Source organism: Balaenoptera musculus, chromosome 13 (assembly GCF_009873245.2).
Source record: "Balaenoptera musculus isolate JJ_BM4_2016_0621 chromosome 13, mBalMus1.pri.v3, whole genome shotgun sequence".
In the NCBI taxonomy this organism is placed as follows: Eukaryota; Metazoa; Chordata; class Mammalia; order Artiodactyla; family Balaenopteridae; genus Balaenoptera; species Balaenoptera musculus.
The window spans coordinates 58,839,207-58,861,156 of NC_045797.1; the positions used below are offsets into that span (position 1 = coordinate 58,839,207).

A 21,950-nucleotide genomic window follows, 5' to 3' on the forward strand; every position below is an offset into this window, starting at 1 on the left:
TATTCATTATCATTTTATTCAGGATTTTTGCATCCATCTTTATAAATGAGATTGGTTTGTGGTTTTTCTTCTTGTTCTATATTTATCAGCTTTTATTATGGTTATATTTACTTTGTAACATGAGTTAAGCAGCTTTCCATCTTATTCTATTCCAGAGTATCATGAAATGATCTAGCCTTTAAACTTTGAAATATTCCAACAGAAAAATCATCTGGGCCTAGACTCTTTTGTAGTATGTAATTCTATAATAACATTTTCATTTCTTCCTTAATTTTTTTTCTATTTCAGTTTTGTTTGCCACACAGTTGTCTCATTTCAGTATTTTAAAAGTACTAGCATTGTCTATAAAAATGCTACTTTTAAAATTGCTCTTATTTGCAATATGTTTTTCTGTTTCTATTTTTACTTGTTTGTTTCACTGCATTTTTCTTCCAAACAATAAAAGTTGAAACAGTTATTCTCTCTGATTTTATAGTTTTTATGTCATGTATTACTTTTTATCATTGTTAATTTATTCCGTTTTCTGAGGATTTTTCCCCCTAAATTCTTGATAAAACTGTTGAGTTCATTTATTTTCTCTTTCTGATAAAACATTGAAGTCTATGCATTTACTTTTAAGTGTGGTAACTATGGTGCCAGTTCATAGAAGGGAGCCTGGGAAGGACCCCAGTCTGATGTTCATTTCATTCAACCTGTCAACAAATATTTCTTGAGTACCACTAAATATCAGGGGCTATGTCAGGTGCTTAGAAAAAAGCAAAATATCATAGTCACTCAATACACTCACTGAACTTATAGTCATGCTACTCATGATATCCTATGGCCCCTGTTACACAGAGATGAAATGAAACCACAGGGCCTGTTCACTGGACTCATGTTTGGCCCCTGCTACTCCATTATATCACCTGATTGGTGGGCATTTATTCATACAAACTGAACTGTATTCTCTTTCAGATCTTTATGAACTAACGTAATTGATTTTCGTTAACATGTTGTTAAGTGAAAAAAGGAAATTTCAGACCTGTATTTAGAGTAGCATTCCATTGTGTTTTAAAGTGAGCCATATGATTTAGTGAGTGATTGCAAACGTGTAGGTGGTTTGATAGGTACAGACAGCCTGCCTGCCAGCCTTCCTACCCATTTCTCCTTATCTTCCTGATTATTAAGTCCCTGGTCAGTTCTGCTGCTCTAGGAGATTTTTGCTATTTCCAAGCTAAAGGTTAGCCAGGTAGCCTTTCATGGTTCTGACCCAATAGGTAGATATTATTGCTGCTGCTTAGTTCCATTTCATCTGTATGGTCAATTACAGAAACTTCTTCTAGATTCTTATCCTTAATTCTGGATACTGGATTTTTTCCCTCTCTATAGGAGGCTCATGGGTAGTATCTGACACTTTTACTTTCTCTATCATCTTAGCAGAACTCTTACTCAGATTTTTTGCTGGCACTGCACTATTTACAGAATAATAAAAGTCAGGCAATTTCTCCTTCCAAGGCTATGCCAGGCTACTGGTCTATTTCCCAATTTTTCTCCATACACTACAAGGTTCTACTCATAGGTAGAATGAATATGTATAGGCAAACTAACATTTCCTCTCAGGTAAAAGGATGTAGATTTCTACCTCAATCGAGTCTCACCTCTCTGCACATAACTCCAAGCCTGTAACATCAGCTTTGCTCTTTCCTTTCACACTGCTCTAATCTTGTGTCCTCCTTCTGTTTCTTGTCAGTTTGTTTCATCTCCACTCTTGCTTTCCCGCCATTTTAGAATTGACTGTATGTCTCTTGTATCCTGGTCTAGGCTGCAAATGCTTTCTTTTCTATTCTGAAATAATGTGCTGCTTTTATTCATTCAGAAATATCTGTTGAATGCCTAGATGTGCCAGGCCCAGGGCTAGGTGTTGAGAATAGAGAGACAAGGAAAACATAGTCTTATACTCAATAAGCTCCCTTGAAAGAGCAGAAAAGTAAATGACAGTGCTGTGTAGTAAATATAACACTGTACTGCAGAAACGTGTAAATCAGAGTGTGGACAGAGTGCTCTGTGAGCCCTGAGCAGCCACTTCTTCCTGAAAAGCTTGGGAAGGGTGTCAGCAAAGAGGTGAAACCTCACCCCTCTTCATCATTTGTCATAATGCTCTGCTTTTCCTCTCCCTAGAACAGCTGTCCCTAGAGCAGGGTATGTAAAATGATCTTTTTAAAAAAAATTAAGCTTTCACAGTTTATAATATTCACGTCTATGTACATATTTGCACTACATTTTTTATTATACATATACACAGAGAGAGAGAGCGTGCATGCTTAAACATTTTTTTACTGATGTAGTTTATGATCAACAAAGTTTGAACACCACCTCTTTAATTATTTGTTCTCCTTTTAACTAGCCGTTAATTTGTCATAAAATAATTCCAAATTTTATCCTGAACTCTCCCAAAATGCTACTTGTAAGCATTTTCACAACTTCTTTCAAGTATACTTTTAACACCTACAATATCCCACAATTTATTATCCCCATGTTCCCCGGGTCAGTCATTACATCACCACCCAGTCAGTCCCTCAAGCACAAAGGTGAGAGTCTTCCTTCCCACTGTGCCTACCCTCTGCCCAAACCACTTAATCAGTTCTTGTGGCATTTACCTCTTAGATATTCATGCATTCCACTCTATCCCTGTGGGCCCTAAGGTAGCCCTCATCATCTCACCAAGATGACTTTTCCTCTGTTAACTGAGCTTCCTGCTTCTAGTCTTAACTCCTTCTAACCCATCTAGCTTCACAGTACAACCAGAGTAATCATTCTAGAATGTAAAGATGCTAATCGTCTCCTAATTACCTACTGGATAAAAGCTAAGCTCTTTTCAAAAGGCTCTTTGTGACCCTGTACGGGTGCTACTACCCACAAACTCTTCACAGTTGGGCCATCAATTTGTGGCCAATATGGAAAGTTAATTTTGGCTCCCATTAAATATGTGTACTGTCACGGACGTTTGTCAGACTGAACATTGAGCTAAGGGGATCATGCAACTTAGTGTAGAGGAGAATATAACCAACTGCAAGTAAAAGAGCCAGTGACAGGCAGATGTGGAAAATAAAAGAGCCTCTGCTTACTAGAACACATGGTCCATTTGTATGATGAATATATAATCAAGAGTAGCCTAGGTGCTGAGAAATAGCCAAGTAACTAACACTGAATAACTGGATGCTTTCTAGAACCAAACAGGCATTGATGTCTATCATGTTTCATTATTGCTAACTGTTCACTATTGATTTTGAGTTATTTAATCTTGCCAAGAACGTAGTCACATATTCTCGTATTTAAAAGTTTGCCTAGGGCTTCCCTGGTGGCGCAGTGGTTGAGAATCTGCCTGCTAATGCAGGGGACACGGGTTCGAGCCCTGGTCTGGGAAGATCCCACATGCCACGGAGCAGCTGGGCCCGTGAGCCACAGCTACTGAGCCTGCGCGTCTGGAGCCTGTGCCCCGCGACGGGAGGGGCCGCGATAGTGAAAGGCCCGCGCACCGCGATGAAGAGCGGTCCCCGCACCGCGATGAAGAGTGGCCCCCACTTGCCTCAACTAGAGAAAGCCCTCGCATGAACCGAAGACCCAACACAGCCAAAAATAAAATAAAAATAAATAAATAAAGTAGCTATAAAAAAGAAAAAAATAAATAAATAAATAAAAGTTTGCCTCGGGAATTCCCTGGCGGTCCAGTGGTTGGGACTCTGCACTTTCACCGCCGAGGGCCTGGGTTCGATCCCTGGTCGGGGAAGTGAAATCCCACAAGCAGTGCAGTGCAGCCAAAAAAAAAAAAAAAAAAGTTTGCCTCTACCACAAAACCATTTAGAACCACTAATCTATGATTAGAACTAAAGTGCCTGTTGCTTTGTTCATCCCTCTTCTCATCCAGTGGCTAACCTGCAGTGATGGGGAAGGGATTAGAACTACTGATTCCTTGCAGCCTATCCTCATTTCCTGCCACTCTTCCTCCACCCCACAGACCAAACGCCTAAAGTCTAGCCATTTCTGAGTATGCCTCCAAGCTTCACAAAAACCAGTGCCTTCAAACACGTAGCTTCTTTGCTTAGAATGCCCCTCTATCTTATTCTGCTTATTAAACTTATATTCATTTTTTGAGACTTACTTTAAGCATATTTTAATCTGTGATGCTTCTGCTACTCCCAACAGCTCAAGGCAGAGTTAGGCACATCTTGTTTGTGCTCTCATAGCATCTTATGCATTAGTACTAATTAATATAGCACTTACCAAATGGTACTGTAGTAGCCCACGTTCAAAACTCTGAACTCCTTGAAGTCAGGAACTGTGTGTCTTGTTCACCTTTGTACCTGCAGTACCTAATGCAGTGCTTGGCGTACAGCAGAGACTCAGCAAATGTGTACTGAGCGAATGAACTCAGATATTCACACTTTTTTTTTTCCCAAAGCATCATAGTCAGTACTTTAGAGGAAAAGGCAGAAATAGGACAGGGCAAGAACAGCAACAGCAGCATCAACAGTCCCAACCATCGCTAATTAAGCATCTACTTTTGTCAGGCCCTGTTCTAAGCCTGTACATAAATTTACTCATTTATTTCTCACAGCAACCCTGCTGTCCTCATTTTAGAGATGAGCAAACCAAGGCTAAGCAACTTGCACAAGATCACAAGAGTAGAAAGCAGCAGAGCTGGCTCCAGAACCTTTATGCTAGAACCGAAAGGAACTAAAATGCCTGCTATTTTGTTCATTCTCCTCCTCATCCAGTGCACAAACTGCAGTGATGGGGAAACAGGAGCTCCCTTACCAGGTTGACGTAATTCTAGAAGTACTGAAGACCAGAATATACATAAATCATATGCAGTCCTGTGTTTGATAGGCTTGCACATCCGCCCACATTTTCATGAGTCAGCCTATCCAAACAGTACTACCTCTGAATTACAAAGCCTAACAACCTCTTGGGGGCCTCAAGAACTGAGTAAGCAGAAAATATGATCCCCTAAATTTGACGTTTTCCTGTTTTGCCAAAAATATGTGTTAATAGTGATGGGTTATTCTTAAAGTTCCTTTAACAAAACCATGACTTACGTTAAATAACATATGGGTGTGGGGGGTGGAAAATTGGTTATTGCTCCTGAAAATCTATTAATTTTGTTAAACTTGGTCTCCCTTTTTCCTGGGTATTTATAGAACTTAAGTCACAGAAGAATTTGATACTTATAAAAATCTTTCTCTTGATATTTACTTAGTTTGTTGTTTTTCATAGAATGGAAATTTGTGCCTTAATTCTTTGGTTATGATGGTTGAGATGGTACAGTGTAATATACCTATAATTACTGAGAAAGAAAAAAACTAGCCTTTTCCATTTTTATCCTTGAAATAATTTATTATCTCTTCTAGGAATTTATCTAACTAATATCTTGAAAACAGAAGAAGGCAACCCTGAGGTCCTAAAAAGGCATGGAAAAGAGCTTATAAACTTTAGCAAAAGGAGGAAAGTAGCAGAAATAACAGGCGAGATCCAGCAGTACCAAAATCAGCCTTATTGTTTACGAGTAGAATCAGATATCAAAGTAAGTTGAATTATTTGAGGACACATATTTCTGATTAAGTTTATAACCACCTGATAAGAGGCAGGTTTATTTCGGAGAAAAAGGAAAATAAAACTTAAATCATTCCAATTTTCTTACGTTAAATGTTTTCTTAAATTATTTTCATGAACTTTAAACTGAATTTAAATTATTTAATATTAATAATTGTTTTTCTTTGCATCTATTTTAGAGGTTCTTTGAAAACTTGAATCCAATGGGAAATAGTATGGAAAAAGAATTTACAGATTATCTTTTCAACAAATCCCTAGAAATAGAACCACGAAACCCTAAGCCTCTCCCAAGATTTGTAAGCATTCATACATTTATATTTCTTTTACATTTATATATTTTTTACAGTTGTCATCTATATCTGGTGGTTTATAGTTTTCTATAAAGGCATTTAGAGATGACGTGCACACATAATGGATAAAAATAGTGAATAAGTGCTTAATAAACATGCTCAGGATTATTCCACTTAGTTCCAGGTAAATGGGCACTAGTATTAATGTGAATAAATCCTAATATGATAGATGAAGAAGTTGGGCAAATATGGCCAACTTAACAAAAAATGTTATTCAGTATTTATATTAAGGGCAGGAAATTTGATAATTTATACTAATTCACTTATAATAAATATATGTACTTATGACTTTTTAAAAAAAATAATGACTTATGAGAACTTTTAACCATGAATCATTAGCCATAAAAATAACAGGCTTGGCTAAAGATACGTTTCTGGGGGTGAAATAAAGTTTCCATTCTTTCTTATTACTAGTAAGTGCCTGGCCAAATTTATGTACAGTATCATCATCTCACTGTTCTGAATATAATCTCTCTTATTCATAAGAAAGTCAAGAATCAAGGAGTAAACATAAATGGCTTCTAAGTAACGAAGATAAATCTCATAATGTCTGTGTACCAAAGCTTATGAAACTACCTCCCAAGAAAATTTCTCAAGGCCTAAAACAGTTTTTTAAAAGATGGATTAAAAACAGCAAATTGGAAATAGCTATATAGTCTGCTCCAGTGAGACACACTGATATCATTGAGAAATGATCACTCTGTAAGAAAAAAAAATGCCATAAAACTAACATAAACAGATGAAAACTCAGTTTAATGCATTTGTAAATAGCTCAAATGATCCTGATGGCATCACTGTATTACAGCATAGTAGGCTATCATAGTTTATAACAATGATCCTGGCTTTTCTACCAAGGTTGAATTAGTTCAGCATAGTCTAAAAAGCCAGAGAAATATACACCATATCTTAGAAAGATTTCCATCAAAAATATTAAAATAACAAATACTCTGGTATTTATAGGACTAAGACTCAGTTATTTAAAGAAATTAATTCCCTAATAATTTAGACAGCCAAGGCTTTGTGGAAATGGGGTGTCAACTCTTCATCTTGGACACTTTGATTTGAATCATTACGTAACATCTTTATTAGTGCTTTGTGGTTTTCCTAGATACTAATCGAATTTTACCAAGCATTTATAGAAGAACCTTCTTTTCCATTATGGTGTTGTAAGTGTTATGTTTCTTTTGATATGTCTACAGCCAAAAAAATATAGCTATCCCCTAAAATCTCCTGGTGTTCGTCCATCAAACCCAAGACCAGGTACTATGAGACATCCCACACCTCTGCAGCAAGAGCCAAGGAAAATTAGTTATAGTAGGATCCCTGAAAGTGAAACGGAAAGTACAGCATCTGCACCAAATTCTCCAAGAACACCGTTAACACCTCCTCCTGCTTCTGGTGCTTCTAGTACCACAGATGTTTGCAGCGTATTTGACTCTGATCATTCAAGCCCTTTTCACTCAAGTAGGTGCTCAAGTTTTAAGTGCTTTAAGTAATTGTTAGTATTATGCGTGCTAGAGATAAAAAGGAATCTGTATATATATATTTTTTGTAAATCTGTAGATAAATCAAATACCATTTCAAAAGCTGTTATTATAGAAATATAAAATAAATTCTAAACTCCAGCAGCTTATCTGTTAGAACAGCCTTCTTTAAATGTATTATACTTTACAGATAGGCCTGGTGATGAAATTGGTAATTGAAGTCTCATTTGAGCATTTGTTTTCAATGGGTGAATTTAAAATGCATCTCTGACTTCCAGAGGAAACAAAGATAACTCCTAAAATCTGCATGGAATGTCAATCTGATACTTTAAATGCTGCCTCCAAAATTATATTTGAATACTGCTCAGTACCTGGTTTCTTTCCAGCCAAACTCTGTAGTTTCTAATTTTGCAATGTATCGAATTCGAACTCCTACTTAACCCTTTTTCAGTCTACACCATCCAGCAGGTGGTATCTAGCGCCTGCTAATACACTCCTATGCTTTCAAGCCCAGCCACACAAATCTCACAGACTGCATACTGTTGCTTATCCCTTTCCTAGTTCTAAGTCAGTGCTGTCCAATAGAAATATAATGTGAACCACATGTGTAACTTTAAATGATCTTTAGCCACATTTTAAAAAAGCAAAAAGAATTAGGTGAAATTAGTTTTAGTAATATATTTTATTTAACCCAGCATATGCAGAATGTTGTCATTTCAATATGAAATCAGTATAAAAATTTACTGAGACATTTTACAATCTCTTTTTTGGTTCTAAATCTTCAAAATGCAGTATGTGTTTTACACTTACAGCACATCTCAATTTGGACTAGCCACATTCAAATGCTTAACAACCACATGTGGCTAATGGGTGCCAAACTGTACAGCCCAGCCCTAGCCCTTTGAAGAGGCTACCTTTTATATCTAGAGCACCATGCTTCCATTAATTTTTTTATCAATTTCATGTGGAGCTTTAAAGCTCTACTAAGAACCCACAACCTTTTTTCATTTGTTCATTATCAAATCAGAGTTTGAATCCAGTCGGCTTTAACCCTCTCACAACCATTTCCACATGCTCTTCCCATTGGCTGTCCTAGCTCAGTGTACAGTTCAAGTTCTGCCCTAATATTTGATGTTATAGAATCCAATAGTGAGAGGCAGCATGACATTATTATTCGGGAGGAGGTTGAGAAGCACTGACGTAGGAGTTAGGAATCCTAGTTTGTCATCCCAGTCTGCTAGTGAGCTTTCTGATTTTCCATCAAATACTTTTTCTGTGCCTTCTGGGGATTAAACTAGATTTTTAAGATTTCTTCCAACTCAGAGAATCTAACTTAAAAAAAATTATTCTTTGGAGGTATATTATTTTGAGATTTGGTCCAGAATTCTGTTATTTATTCCCGTGTTGTATATATATTTGTAGTTACCCAGCAGTTTGTCTTATCTTTTTACCACCTAAAGTGTATTTGTTTTAAGAATTACCACACCTTGGCCTTGTTTGGCTACTGAGGATTATGAAGTCATGTTATGCACGTAGTAGGCTATCAGATATTTTTTATAAGTTCAAATAAACACCAGGTTAAAAAAATTCCCATTTATTTTCCCCAACTTGTCAGCCTCCTAAATTAAGTAATAAAATAAAACCAGCACTTTTCACAGTATACCTGACTTAAAATCCTTGTTTATTGTGACCCTTTTAACTTTTTGAAGGGTGTTTTTCCAAGAGCAGTTGGCTGTGATCTATATTATAAAGATTCCCATGAGTGAATTATTGAAATCACATGAAGGTCATCAATTGCGAATTCTATTTCTCTTAGTTTAAGTAGCTAAAAATGGAAGATGTAGAGAAACCGGAGATAAGCCTACTACATTCCCTACTAGTGCTAAATCTTTAAATTATTAGTCAAACAGGGAAAAGGGAATCATTTTGGAATGCAGTGCTCTGGATCAGTGCTTTGTCATATGTGACAGTGGAAGAATATTAACTAAAAATAGCTAGACAAGTGGAGAAACCTTAGGCTTTGTAATCTTAGCCCTGAAGATTTTTTCAATTTCTCTTCCTTTGTGAAAAAGAAAACCCCTATTACTACTCCCTTTGTTCTTAGTAAAAATTGAAAATAACTGATTTTGAAATTAAGTAAGCCAGTATAATATAAAACCATCTGTATGCTCAGTTAGTTCCTTACTTAAAGTTCATTAGTGGTCTATGTATATTAAAGGTCCTCATCTGCTTTTGACCCCCACTCTGCTTAACAGATCTGCTAATGTTATGGGGCGGGGGGGTGGGGGGTCAGCGGCACGTCCAACCTGGTACTCACTGTGTTGCCACTAGAGTGAATACCTACTTCCTTGCTTCCCTCAGGGCCTGGCAGGAAAGAGCTGCTGTACCTACATTCTTAAGTCATCTGAACATATTCCACTCCATACAAAGAGGCAAAAAGTTCCATTGCTTACGTTTTTCAAAAGGCAGAGTTTGACTAGAATTTTTGATCAGTTATAGTAGTTCTTTTTTTGCTTCTTATAGTTTTTTTTCCAAAAATAACTTACTTTAAAAACAAAGATTAATTTTTTCAGCCAGTATCTGTTGCATATCTCATTTCTTGCTAAGCAGTGACACACCTTTTCTGTTAGGGCTTGCAATCTTACTGAGATGTTAAAAAAATAATCATAGTACAAAGAAAATCATAGTTAAATGCTTAACCATTGTTAAGTGCTTGATTCTGTTTGTACTATGATTTTTTTTCATCTCTCAGTAAGATTGCAGGCTTCACCAGAGAAGATGTATAAGTGCTAATTTATTAGCAAAATGCTAAATGAGTGGCAAAGACATTAATGCTGTAGAAGTTTACACAAAGATGACCACAGAGTGGGCACAAATGGTCATGGAAAGCTTTATGGTGAAGACAGAGAGGGAAGGAAACTGGCCACCTACCTACTGCTGCTACATACATCCTCACATTCAGAACCCTGCTCCACACCTTACCCTGGCCAGGTCCACCTCTGAGGTGATGATGCCAGTGGCCGGGAAAAGGGGAGAGACCACCCAGCTTTGCACCTGTGGCTACAGCATGGAGGGAGGAGGATGAAGTGCTCTTGGTACCTTCCTGTTTGAAGGTTGCCTGGTCATAAAAGGAAGCCATAGGTCTGGCCTGGTCTGTGTGCTGCAGATGAGCTTTAGCCCCATCCCTTAGTAGGGAAAGCTTTAGCAAGAAAAAATGTATTCCAAGCATTTGAAGCTGGAATGCAAGGCTTTTCTTCAGAGAAGGTTATTATAAGTGATTAGTTTCTGATTTCATACACTTGCATTTAACAGGCTATTGTGAGTTTAAGAAGTTATTCATGATTTATATAATTTTTTTCTATAGGAAAATGCTTATTCCTATTCCAAGAATGACTCAATTATAAATTGGAGATTATTTTCAACAGTGGTTTCAACCCTGGTTGGACATTACAATCCCCTGGGGAGCTTTAAAAAATACCTATATGTCCAGCCCACGCTTGAGTTAGACTGGCATTGGCACGTGGGCATCAGTATTTTTTAAAAGCTCCCTAGCAGGGTCTAATGTGCAGCCCCAATGGAGAACCACTGATCTGTTGTTTGGGATTTGTATTTAACAAATTGATACTACTTTTTGATTAATTGGGTTTCACTCCTAAGTCATTATCAATAAATTTGTTCAGTACCTAGCTGACAAGAATTCCTAGTATATATTTCTTGATATATATATAATGTTTAATTCTGAGAGTTTTTAAATAGCATTTTCCAGGCAGTAAGACCAAGCAATCAGTTTGAAGTGACAAATCAGAAAAGTGCCCCAAGTTTACACATGAATCTAAGCCTGTGCTATATATAAATATGATCAAAGCCAAGTCTACATCTGCGTGCACAAGTGTGTATGCATAGGTGTAATCATTCTTTCTGAAAGCCTGCAGTTGGTAACTGTCATGAGCTTTGTCTTTTGATTTTATTCCTGTATTGTACTAAGTATACGACCATGTTCTTGAGGCTTATCTCCAGAAGGCATATTTATTTCCTTTCCAAGAAAAGTGGAAAATACATAAGTAGTAAACACTAGAGCAGATACTCCCTTTAACCCCTATTATGTTAGTGAAGAGAATCTAATTTTTAGTAAACAGAATCTTTGACACAGTAGCAGCACTATTTAATATCAAAGTGTAAAAATGAATTTTAATCTTTTGAGAGCTAACTTATTAGAATTAGCTGGATTGCTACCCTTAGTAACCATAGCCTCCAAATAAATATCAGTACATATGGAAAGGAGGTAATAGGATAGATTATTTGAAATTGGAGCTGTCTGGGAAATAAGAACACTGTATCTGTATAAGCGATCAAATTAATAATTCCGCCCACTGAACCTGGGACGTAAAATTATCCTCATTCTGAGCAAAGAAGCTAGAAAAACAACAGCCCTAATTATGTGAGTGATTGCCTATTGTGCAAAAATGAGACAAACCTGAATTTTTAAAAATCAGCTCAGTCTAGTGCTATAGGTATTGCTTTAGTCTCTTGGATATTATCTGTTCAGTATGTTGGTAATATGAGGCAGTGTAACCTAAACACCTATATTGATTTAGAAGCAGTATAGATCTTCTAGCCTTTGTCTCAGTTTTTCTACTTTAATGCTCTTGGGGCTAGTGTTGCTGAAATTAGACATTCAAAAATTATCAGAGAGTTTCCTATATAAAATGTGTCTAAGCACCAAAACTGTTTAATGATTTTTTTTAAGTGTTTAAAAATATAGAAGGAAAAAAGCTATATCACTTTCAAGCTTGTTTGTAATATCCAAAGCTGTAGTTATTTTGTGATGAACATACGCCCCAAGAACATTTCCAAAAGTATATAATAATTATAGTAGTAAGAAATTTCCTTTTATGTTTCAATTTTTGTAACATAAATTTATTATTTCCTACTTATTTTCACAAGTTTGGTTTTTCAAAATAATCCTTAGTAAATGACATATTTCTGTAGGTCCAACTGAATTCTTTGCTCACATTGGGTTTATACATTTTTTGAAAGTCTTTCTCTAATATACAGGATATTGTATATAGTTTTCTCATGAATGCTTTTCATTTAATTATTATGACATCAAGTAGTGAATCTAAAAGGAATCTTGAAAATTCCCAATGATATTAATGCAGTTTAATTCTTTATCTTTCTCAAAAGTAAGTAGTAATGAGCTTTTGCTAAACTGTTCTACCATTCTTTAAAAGTAGAATGACAAAAATAACATTTCTATCATAAATAAATTTTTACAGATGAGTTTTGAATATATCAATGAAAGAAAAAATATATACTTTTTCTTGTTTCCTTTCACAGGCAGCGATACCGTCTTTATCCAAGTTACACTGCCCCATGGCCCAAGTTAGTATATTTGGTTTAAGACTCATAATTTTCGCTTTGGCTTTATAGATTAAACCAAATGTAACCTTTCCTGCTAAAACTCTTCTTGGGTCTGGCAGTATTGGTACCTTGCTTTGCAGCATCTTAGAAGTGAGGCCTTCACTTGTGCTATCTTTTGATCATAAATGATTTGCTTAAACTTACATATTTTTCATGCTTTTTGTAAAATCTTTTTTCTCTTTTGAAAGAACATTACTATATGGGTGGCTTCCACATTTAACCATTTCTCATTTCCAACTCTGGAGTTCTAAACATATTTTAATGCTCAACTTTTAAAAAAAAGCAAGAGCATGCATGCGCATATGAGAACGTTGGCAGCTACATGCAGTGTCTAAGTCACAAAATATACTTAGCCTGGGAGCAGCACAGATGGTAGACAAATGACTATTATTTGACTTTAGAACAGCTATCTTATCATTGTACCTATCTGTATTATATAATCTAAGTATTCATCACTGATAAGCAAAATAAAGTTCCAATGTAGGTATTTGCTTTTAATTTTAAAGTAAACTAACAATTCACCAAACTGTTCTATAAATTTTAAGCTAATAGATTGTTTTTTGTTGTTCTTCATACAAATGATTTCAGAACGTGTACAATGGAAAATATTCTTATAAGCTAAATTAACTTACATAGTCTCTTAAGAAAAAAGGTAGGTGATCAAAATGTTGTTCATTTAAATAATATCAATACACAAAATACTCTTTTTAAGTTCTATATTGTTATAACATTTAATTGGCAAAATAAAAACTGTCAACGTTTAAAGGAGAAAAAGAACCTGCCAAATATAATTTTGAACGACCATTTAAGTGTTTTTTCATATCTTTTTCATTGTGCTGATAAACTAGTTAACAACTTACATAAATGTTTTTCAAAGTGTAATTATTTATATGCCTATATTAAGTCCTTGTCATTATAAATGTCTGTAAGATATGTTACAGTTAGAGGCTTTACTTATTACCTTTTTGGTGCCAGTTTATCAACTTATTCCTAAATCAGGTTCACCAGATTCTAGCGTAATTTCTGTTTTTATTATCAGCACTGCCTCAGTCATCTTAAATACCTCCATCACAATGAAAATTTTTGGATTAGAGTATGATGAACCTGACTTTGCTTTCCTGCCAAGGAGAACAATATCTAAGCACACTGAGGAGAGACCCCTCCCCCAGACACTAGATTCTCTCCCTGGCACCCTTTGAGGGGATTGCTGGGAGAGACACTGGAGAGAGTGGTTAAGATCAGAAACTATCCCCAAGGACTATCCAGTGAAGGCAAGAAAATTCTGTACTAATAAAGTCAGAGGAAAAAATGAGCCCATCAACAAAGCTTAACAAAAATTACCATTCCAAAGGTTTTTTAATAGTTTGCTGTCTCTCCCAGAAATCTGAGACTCAGATCCAAATAAAAAATTCCAGTAATAGATTAACAGTGGGAATGTTATTTTGTTCAAGAAACATAATAACAGAATATCTTAGGCAGCTTTTTTTCTGAAAATTCTGCTAAGAAATTTCTGCATGCTTTTATAGCAGTTTGCTTTAATAAAGGAAATACTATTGGTTGTTGAGTTATTGAACTGCTTTTGATACTTCTGTACATTTCTTTTAATAAATATAAGCAGTTTCCAAGTCTTTTCAGGATTGATAGATGAAATAAAATTCCTGTGAACTTTTCAAAAAATTTAACATCCTACAGGATCTGCTTCAGTATCATCTATAAGTTTAACCAAGAGCACTGATGAAGTGCCTGTCCCCCCTCCTGTTCCTCCACGAAGACGACCAGAATCTGCCCCAGCGGAATCTTCGCCATCTAAGGTAAAGTAGAAAATCTTGTTATCTGGAAACTGGAATCATTACAGTTACATTATAATCAATTGCTTGTGTCTGGTTTAGTTCTAACTGAATTAGGTTAATACTCAGAGTATTTGGGCTTAATAAAGTTTAAACAAGGATTAAGTATGGATTTACGATGCAGTAATATTTATTTCCTTTCTTCTGAAAGCAGTTTTTTGGTAGGTTTTCAAAACCCTTGTAAATCTAAACTATGGGTACTGTCAAGAAAAAAGTTTAACCTATAATGTAAGAGTAATGCAGTCTCAAGCAGTTCTTTAAAAGATACAAGAGAGAGAAGGAAAGAGGTCTGAAGCTTTATATGAAAGCACATTTTAAATGAAATGGTATCTTAGTGCTAAATATTACCTATCTGAGCCCTTAATAGGTGAATGTGACATGCTTTTAAGTGGGATTTTCATGACAATTCTGGGTCAGAAGAGACCTTAAAGGCTAATAGCTATTTTTTCTACCTCTTTGAATTTCTTTTTTTGCCAGTTATTAACGTGATTCAGTGTTCTCAAAGTGTCCAGAGAGCAGAGCACCTGGGCAAGTCAAGACACTCTTTGCAGAATAGCATGAAATGTTAATATAGTAAGTTTAAAATTGTAAAGTTGACAGGTAATTTATGTTAAATGGAAATGATCTTATATTAGATTCAATAATAGGTAAGCAGTAGCAAATAACAAAATTTTGAGAAAAATAAAAACTTAACACTGAGGGAAAAATAATTTTTTTAATGAATGAACTGCCGTAACCTCCAATTTAAAACATGGCAAAACGACCTGATCCACATCTAGGGTTCTTCCAATAGCATATTTGAAAACCCCAGCTTAATTCTTAATATATTCATGGTGCTACATAAATTAAATTATTAATAAATGTCTTTTTTTTTCCCATTTATGTTAGATCATGTCTAAGCATTTGGACAGCCCCCCAGCAATTCCTCCTAGGCAACCCACATCAAAAGCCTATTCACCACGATATTCAGTATCAGACCGGACCTCTATATCAGATCCTCCTGAAAGCCCTCCCTTATTACCTCCACGAGAACCCGTGAGGACACCTGATGTTTTCTCAAGCTCACCACTACATCTCCAACCTCCCCCTTTGGGCAAAAAAAGTGACCATAGTAATGCCTTCTTCCCAAACAGCCCTTCCCCCTTTACACCACCTCCGCCTCAAACACCTTCTCCTCACGGCACAAGAAGGCATCTGCCATCACCACCACTGACACAAGAAGTGGACCTTCATTCCATTGCTGGGCCTCCTGTTCCTCCACGACAAAGCACTTCTCAACATATCCCTAAACTCCCTCCGAAAACTTACAAAAGGGAGCATACACACCCATCCATGCACAGCGATGGACCACCGCTGTTGGAGAATGCCCATTCGTCCTGAGTTCCACTACACCAGGATGTACGTTGTCCTGGCCCCACATCCATTGCTGGCAATGGATGCACTGAACGTGCCAGCACTGAGGAGTTAAAATGAGAACTCCAAACACTAACGACTCTACTTCAAGATGCAGTATAAGACAATGAATTTTAACCTAGATGTAATTATAAAGTGAAAATGGTGTTCGTTTAGAATATGGAAAGACTGATCTAGAGGAAGTGGACAACTGATTGCACCTGAAAATCAAGTAAAGGGAACTTTTTCCAGCCAGTAGGCAGGAGTCCTCTTTTTGTGAAGTGATGTTTATCATTAAAGGGATGAAAAACACAGTCTAGTGTCCAGCAGGCCCACATGATGACACTTTTTGTAATTCAAAATATTATGCACTTTTTAAAAAGAAATCTTAAACAGGGATCTTCAAATCCTCCTTTGTTTTCCTTTGCTTTTATTTGTCCTACTTTAGAATATTTTCTTAAAAATCATTCAGAGGACTGTGAGGAAAGGCTGTGGTACCTGACCTTGTTGGAATCAAGGCCCAGCACTGTACTACAGTCCTGTTTACAGATTATTACAGTGAATTGAATGGGTACCGAGGCTTCACCAAAGAGGTACTTTTTTTTTTTTTTTTTAAGAATAATTATACCGGTTTTAAGAGCATTCCCCTACCCACCCTCCCTACACAAACAAAATGTGGTGGTGTTGCCTTCAAACAAGAGAAGTTTTGTGTCATTAACAACGACAGAAGAACTTTTAAAACAATGTAACTGTCAAGTATATGATTTACATTTAGGAGACTGTTAATCTATGCTAGATTGTCATTTTCCCCCCCTTTTCCCACAGAAGTTTACTGGTAACCCATGTCATGGCTTGTAGCTGCCCCTCTAACCACACTATGGAAACGCAGTCACCCAGTGTGAAGGGAGTCCTTGCTGGGTATCGCTGACACCGTTCATGTTTTACTAATAGTTGAGTGGTCAGCATATCTAGAATTACCTTGCATTGCCTAAATCATGTGTATATAGTGAATGTTATATAATATACCTGGCAGGTCTGTTTTAATTTAATTGAATAAAGATACAAATACTTTGTTTGGCTGGCATATATTAAATTATTATATGAGAAAATGGTTGATTCTTATTTCTTTCAGTTGAAACACACACACAAACACTAAGCATAAAAGCACGTATTGTGGTACGCCTTGGTTTCTAGTTCTGGATGTATGTATTCATCTTAAAGAATGATCTAAAGTTGCAGTTTGGCATGTAGGAAAATATTTGGTTAGAATAGGATGGGTATCTTTTAAGCAGAGCTTTGTAAGGTTTTTAATTTCCTAGGTAACATGTGTACAGTCTGTTAAAGTTTATATTAAACATTCTACCTTGCTTGAGGTCTTTGCTCTTTCGAAACTACTCGTAATAGAACATCTACCTACATCATTAATATCATAATATGGATTATTCATTAAGCCTATGTACTGATCTTCTGAGTCTAACAAATACTGTGATTGAAATGCATGCAACTTGTTGAAGAGAAAAAGTGTTATTAATCTCCACTATAGTATCTGTGAAGTGTGCAGTATTCCATCCTTAGAGAGTCCTCAGTTCATCAGTATATGCATGTGTCCTCTGAATAATGAAGCAACATTTCAGCAATTCTGTTAACCATGCCATTAGAGACATTTTTAGAAGTGCTGCCTCATGGTGGAAACCTAGTACTTTAATAATTTTCTGTGATATTTATTAGAGCATTAAATGTACATCACAGTAGTACAATATATAGTCCTTTAAGACCAGAGTGTTGGTTGCATCATCATTAAGCAGTCCATCCTGTCATATACTTTATTTATTTGTTAGAGTTGAATTATTTTTTTCTAATATTTGTACCATTCCTATTATGGTAGTCACTTTTCTCTTTGTAAAATGTCTCCTTTTAAAAGTCTCCCCCCAAATTAATTTCAGATCTCCTCTTGTATGCAAAGTGTCCATAAGACCATTCATTCAACAAGTATTTATCTAAGCCTACTTATTAGTGCTGCTACAATTAATCATAATACACATTCCAGAATTTCCATGACTTTTTATTAGACCAGCCGCATCGTCCCTAGGATTTCCCTTTATATGTCTTATGTGCACTTCTCTTTTTAATTACCCCAGCCCCACTCCAAATGAGAACCTGAGAAAAGTCCCATTGGAGCCCATTCAGTATCTCTCTGGCCAGTGTGTTAGCCTTCAACAAGGTAATAACCTCTTTTCAACCTGCCTGATTGTATAAAGAAAAAAAACTCAGATTTGAAGTTCTAATCATACTTCTCCCAAAGGGAAGCATTCTTCTACCCTCGTGGTTCTAGGCGACCGCTTCACTGTGCATCAGCTTTACATGCATTGTGGATAGAGGATATTTTTATTCTGAAGTGTAAAATTTGGGTAAAAATATTTTCTGCAGTGGTAACTGATTAGAAAAATTCCAGTTGGATGCCCTTAAATGGAGTTGAGAAAACTGTATCCTTGCCTTCTTCACATGTGAAACATTAGCTAGCTGGCAAACTTATTCTTTGTAGTAACTAAAATTTCCAGGGACAGGAAGTGGCTGAGAAGACAAATGCATCACCACAAAATTCTGCTTTTGAATTCAGGACATTACAAGACAGTCAATGCAGCGTGACTTTTCCTAAATCATGGTCCAAAATATGGAACGTTTCTTTTAGAAATGGAAGTGCTCTTAGATGTTTCATTATCTTTGGATCACAAAATGAAGAAAATATTTCAAGGCTGAATTTACCTAAATGGGCTGATAACCAATATAATAGAAAGGGAGGCTTTTCACATCTAAGTACTTTTAAAAACAGGAAAAGATAAGTATATGTTTCTAAATTTATTGAAAGACAGGTTATTTACTCTTCCCAGATATCCAAATGTATTTTAAGACTACAAATTATCAGGAAATGTACAAACGTCAAATGTTTGCTTAATTAAAGGTTGTTGGGTATTAAATTATGTGTTTAGTAGGTTACTGTGCTCTAACAACTCAAGAATGTTTTAATGTATCTGAATTTAGCAAGGAGCATGCCACGCTAATTATACTCCAATTAACAGAACAGTGTAGTGAACCAGTACTATTTCAGTTGGAGGCTATATTATGGTTCTGAATTCCTTAATGTGTTTTTTCGTACATCAAAAATTACCCAAACCAAAAATTAGTTGGTATCTATGATCACAATCTTGTCTTAATTCTCAAATTTAGCTCACGTTAGTCATGTACCTCATCATTTGTCCTTTCATGACAGCTTAAATTCAGAGTTTTAAGTGGCTCAGCAAAACAGATAATGGAAATGGGGGGAGGTGTCTCAATTTATTAGTGTTATACATATTGAGGAAAACCTTTTTTTTTCCCTCCAGATTCAGAAAGAAAAATTTAACCATTTATTTCTCGGTATTCTGCTGCTATAGGTAGGTTCACTTATTCTTTTAACCTATATTGTATGACTGTCGTACAAGTGTAGGTCCTATTGTGTTGCACATAAATCTTTACCAGTAAAATAAGCGTCACAGGGTTAATACCAGTTTGTCTGAAAGAATTATGCAGTAAAATTATTTATAAGGGAAAGTGATGACTTAGTTTATTTATTCAGTATTTTTCTTTTGAAACATCTCATTACTTTTAAAATCATTTCAAAATTCCTTATACATGAGCCAATGAAATATTTTGAGCGCTAGTTAAGAAAAGCATGAAGTCTATGATAAATCTAAACAAAAGCACTTGTAACTTGTTTTGTAAATTTCATGCCTTATTTTCCATTTTTGACACCATAAAGTGCATTTTCTGTCAACTGTGAGCAAATTTCCCTTTTGCCTTTAATGAAAATAGTGCATTAAGTAGCCAATTGCTGCAAAATTATAAAGCAAGTTAGCTAAAGGTGGATCACATTGGACTACCACTCAAAGAAACAAGATGCATAGTGGATGGAAGTCACATGTGGTGTGGCTTTATAGGGAGAGTGCACCTGTGCCAGATGCATGCCACTTTCCGTAGCTGCCAAATGTGCCTTTAATTAAGAACATCTCTGATTTTTTTCTTCAGATCAAGTCAGCATTTGGGGGCGGGATCAGGGCAGGGGACTTTGGGGTGCAAATATCTGGTGAAACACACCAGAGAAGAAGCCTTTGTTTGTCCAAGTGACACGAATAATTTCAGTTGAAACGTGTTTATGTATATATATGTGTATTTGCCTTTGTTTAGTAGCACGGTTATTTGCTAAAATAATTGTCCAAAAAATTGCTGTCAGTCTTACTTTGATGTAAAAACAAAGTTTGGTCTATACATCTAATATGGCCTTTGTACCTAACCATGTTCGTAGGTAATCTTTGTACTCTGTGTGCAGCAGTATTTGGTTTGCATTTAAAGTGAAAATAACGGCTGTTATTTTTCTGGCATTACTAAGACAAACCGAAAAATAATAAAAAAAAAAAAATGCCTTACATAGCCCACAAGTGTATTATTTTTGCATGTATTTATTTTAGAAGGCAATATTTTAATGTCATTAGTGATTCTCATTTTAGCTCATACTTTCCATAGAAATAGTTTGCTCTTAATCATGGTCTTGCTTTGGAGGCGCTTCTTCCTGTATCACAGTATTATAAAAGAAGTTGAATACTTCCTTCTGTATCAAGCTCTATGATTGTAGTGAGTGGGAGGCCCTTGGGATGAAAATTAGTACTTTAGTGACCTTGGGTGTCACCTGGATGAAGCTGCAGAGGAGGGCTGAGGCATTTGTATTCCATAAAAGAAGTTTTAAGATACCACAGTTCCTCGACAGGCAGGTTTTGCTGAGACCTGCTGAAACATGGCAGCCTGACATTCAGCAGTTCTTTCTAGGTTTGGCATAAAAAGATACAGCTTACAGTTGTACACTGTAAAGAATTATGCAAATATGAGGTCATTCATGGTGAACTACAGAACGTGAAAACTGATGAATCCTTAAGAGATCTAATACCCTTATTTTAAAATTGAAGTAAGTGAGATGACTTAGCCAACATCATGTGACAGTCAGTGATTGAGACCACTGACTCAACTTTGATTCCTGGCATTTGGAGGACTGCTTTCAGGAATAGTCAAAATTCATTGTTGTGGGTTTTTTTTTTTCACCCCTGGTTTAAAGACACAAAATCATCAGTTTGTACAAATTCCATTTGTAGGCCACTGTGAAATCCAAGTATGTATTATTGAGTATATTCTAGATAATCAATTTAAAAGCTATAGGAAAATAACATTAATATTGATTAGTCCGACCTGATTCCACATTTGCTCTTGAAACATCACTTCTTTTGAATTTTAACCAGGTGGTTTGTTTTTTTTTTACTTATTTTAGTCACTAGCTCATCACAGATGCAGGGCACTTAAGACTCTAGGGTTCAGCCACCAGCAGAGCCTACCTTTTTGCAGACAGATGCATGTTAGCAAGGAGGGCTTTGGTAGAGTACAATTCCAAAAAAGCAGTTTATAGCCATTCTACTATTTTAGGGCTCTTGATTCTTATTGGCAAGAAGAAAACTACAGCCCATTTTTAGAAGCTGGTTTCTCTACCTTCATGACTCATCTAGAAAAGGAAAAACTGTTGTGGAGGAGTACAACAAGCATGTGCTTTGGAATCACATTCCTGTGTTCACATTCTGGTTCCGTGACTTACTAGATGTGTGACTTGGGAGAAGTTATTTAAATAATCTGAGTCTGTGTTTCTTCATCAATATTTGAGGTCAACAGATCTACTCTTTGGGACTGTTGTGAGGTTTAAAGGTAATATGTATAAAACCCAGTGCCTTTCACAGAGTGAGTGCTTAATAATAACTAAAGTTATGAGGCATATGTTTTCAGAGTTTGCCTGCTTT

At 36.0% G+C, this 21,950-nt stretch overlaps 2 protein-coding genes across 3 annotated transcripts in view; one reads left to right on the top strand and one right to left on the bottom strand.

Annotated features, from left to right (window-relative positions):
- SOS1 (SOS Ras/Rac guanine nucleotide exchange factor 1) overlaps window positions 1–20,543 on the top strand; it is a 152,499-nt gene extending 131,956 nt beyond the window's left edge. The window contains exons 18-23 of one of the 2 annotated variants that reach the window (XM_036873665.1): window positions 5,388–5,560; window positions 5,769–5,885; window positions 7,139–7,403; window positions 12,761–12,805; window positions 14,537–14,655; window positions 15,580–20,543. In XM_036873665.1, coding sequence (XP_036729560.1) covers window positions 5,388–5,560; window positions 5,769–5,885; window positions 7,139–7,403; window positions 12,761–12,805; window positions 14,537–14,655; window positions 15,580–16,071 — 1,211 coding nt within the window. In that variant the 3' untranslated portion in view covers window positions 16,072–20,543. The remainder of the gene's footprint in view (window positions 1–5,387; window positions 5,561–5,768; window positions 5,886–7,138; window positions 7,404–12,760; window positions 12,806–14,536; window positions 14,656–15,579) is intronic. The other variant, XM_036873666.1, reaches the window with a different exon arrangement.
- The window catches only part of ARHGEF33 (Rho guanine nucleotide exchange factor 33), a 113,811-nt gene that overhangs the window by 14,632 nt on the left and 77,229 nt on the right, over window positions 1–21,950 (bottom strand). The window lies entirely within an intron of this gene.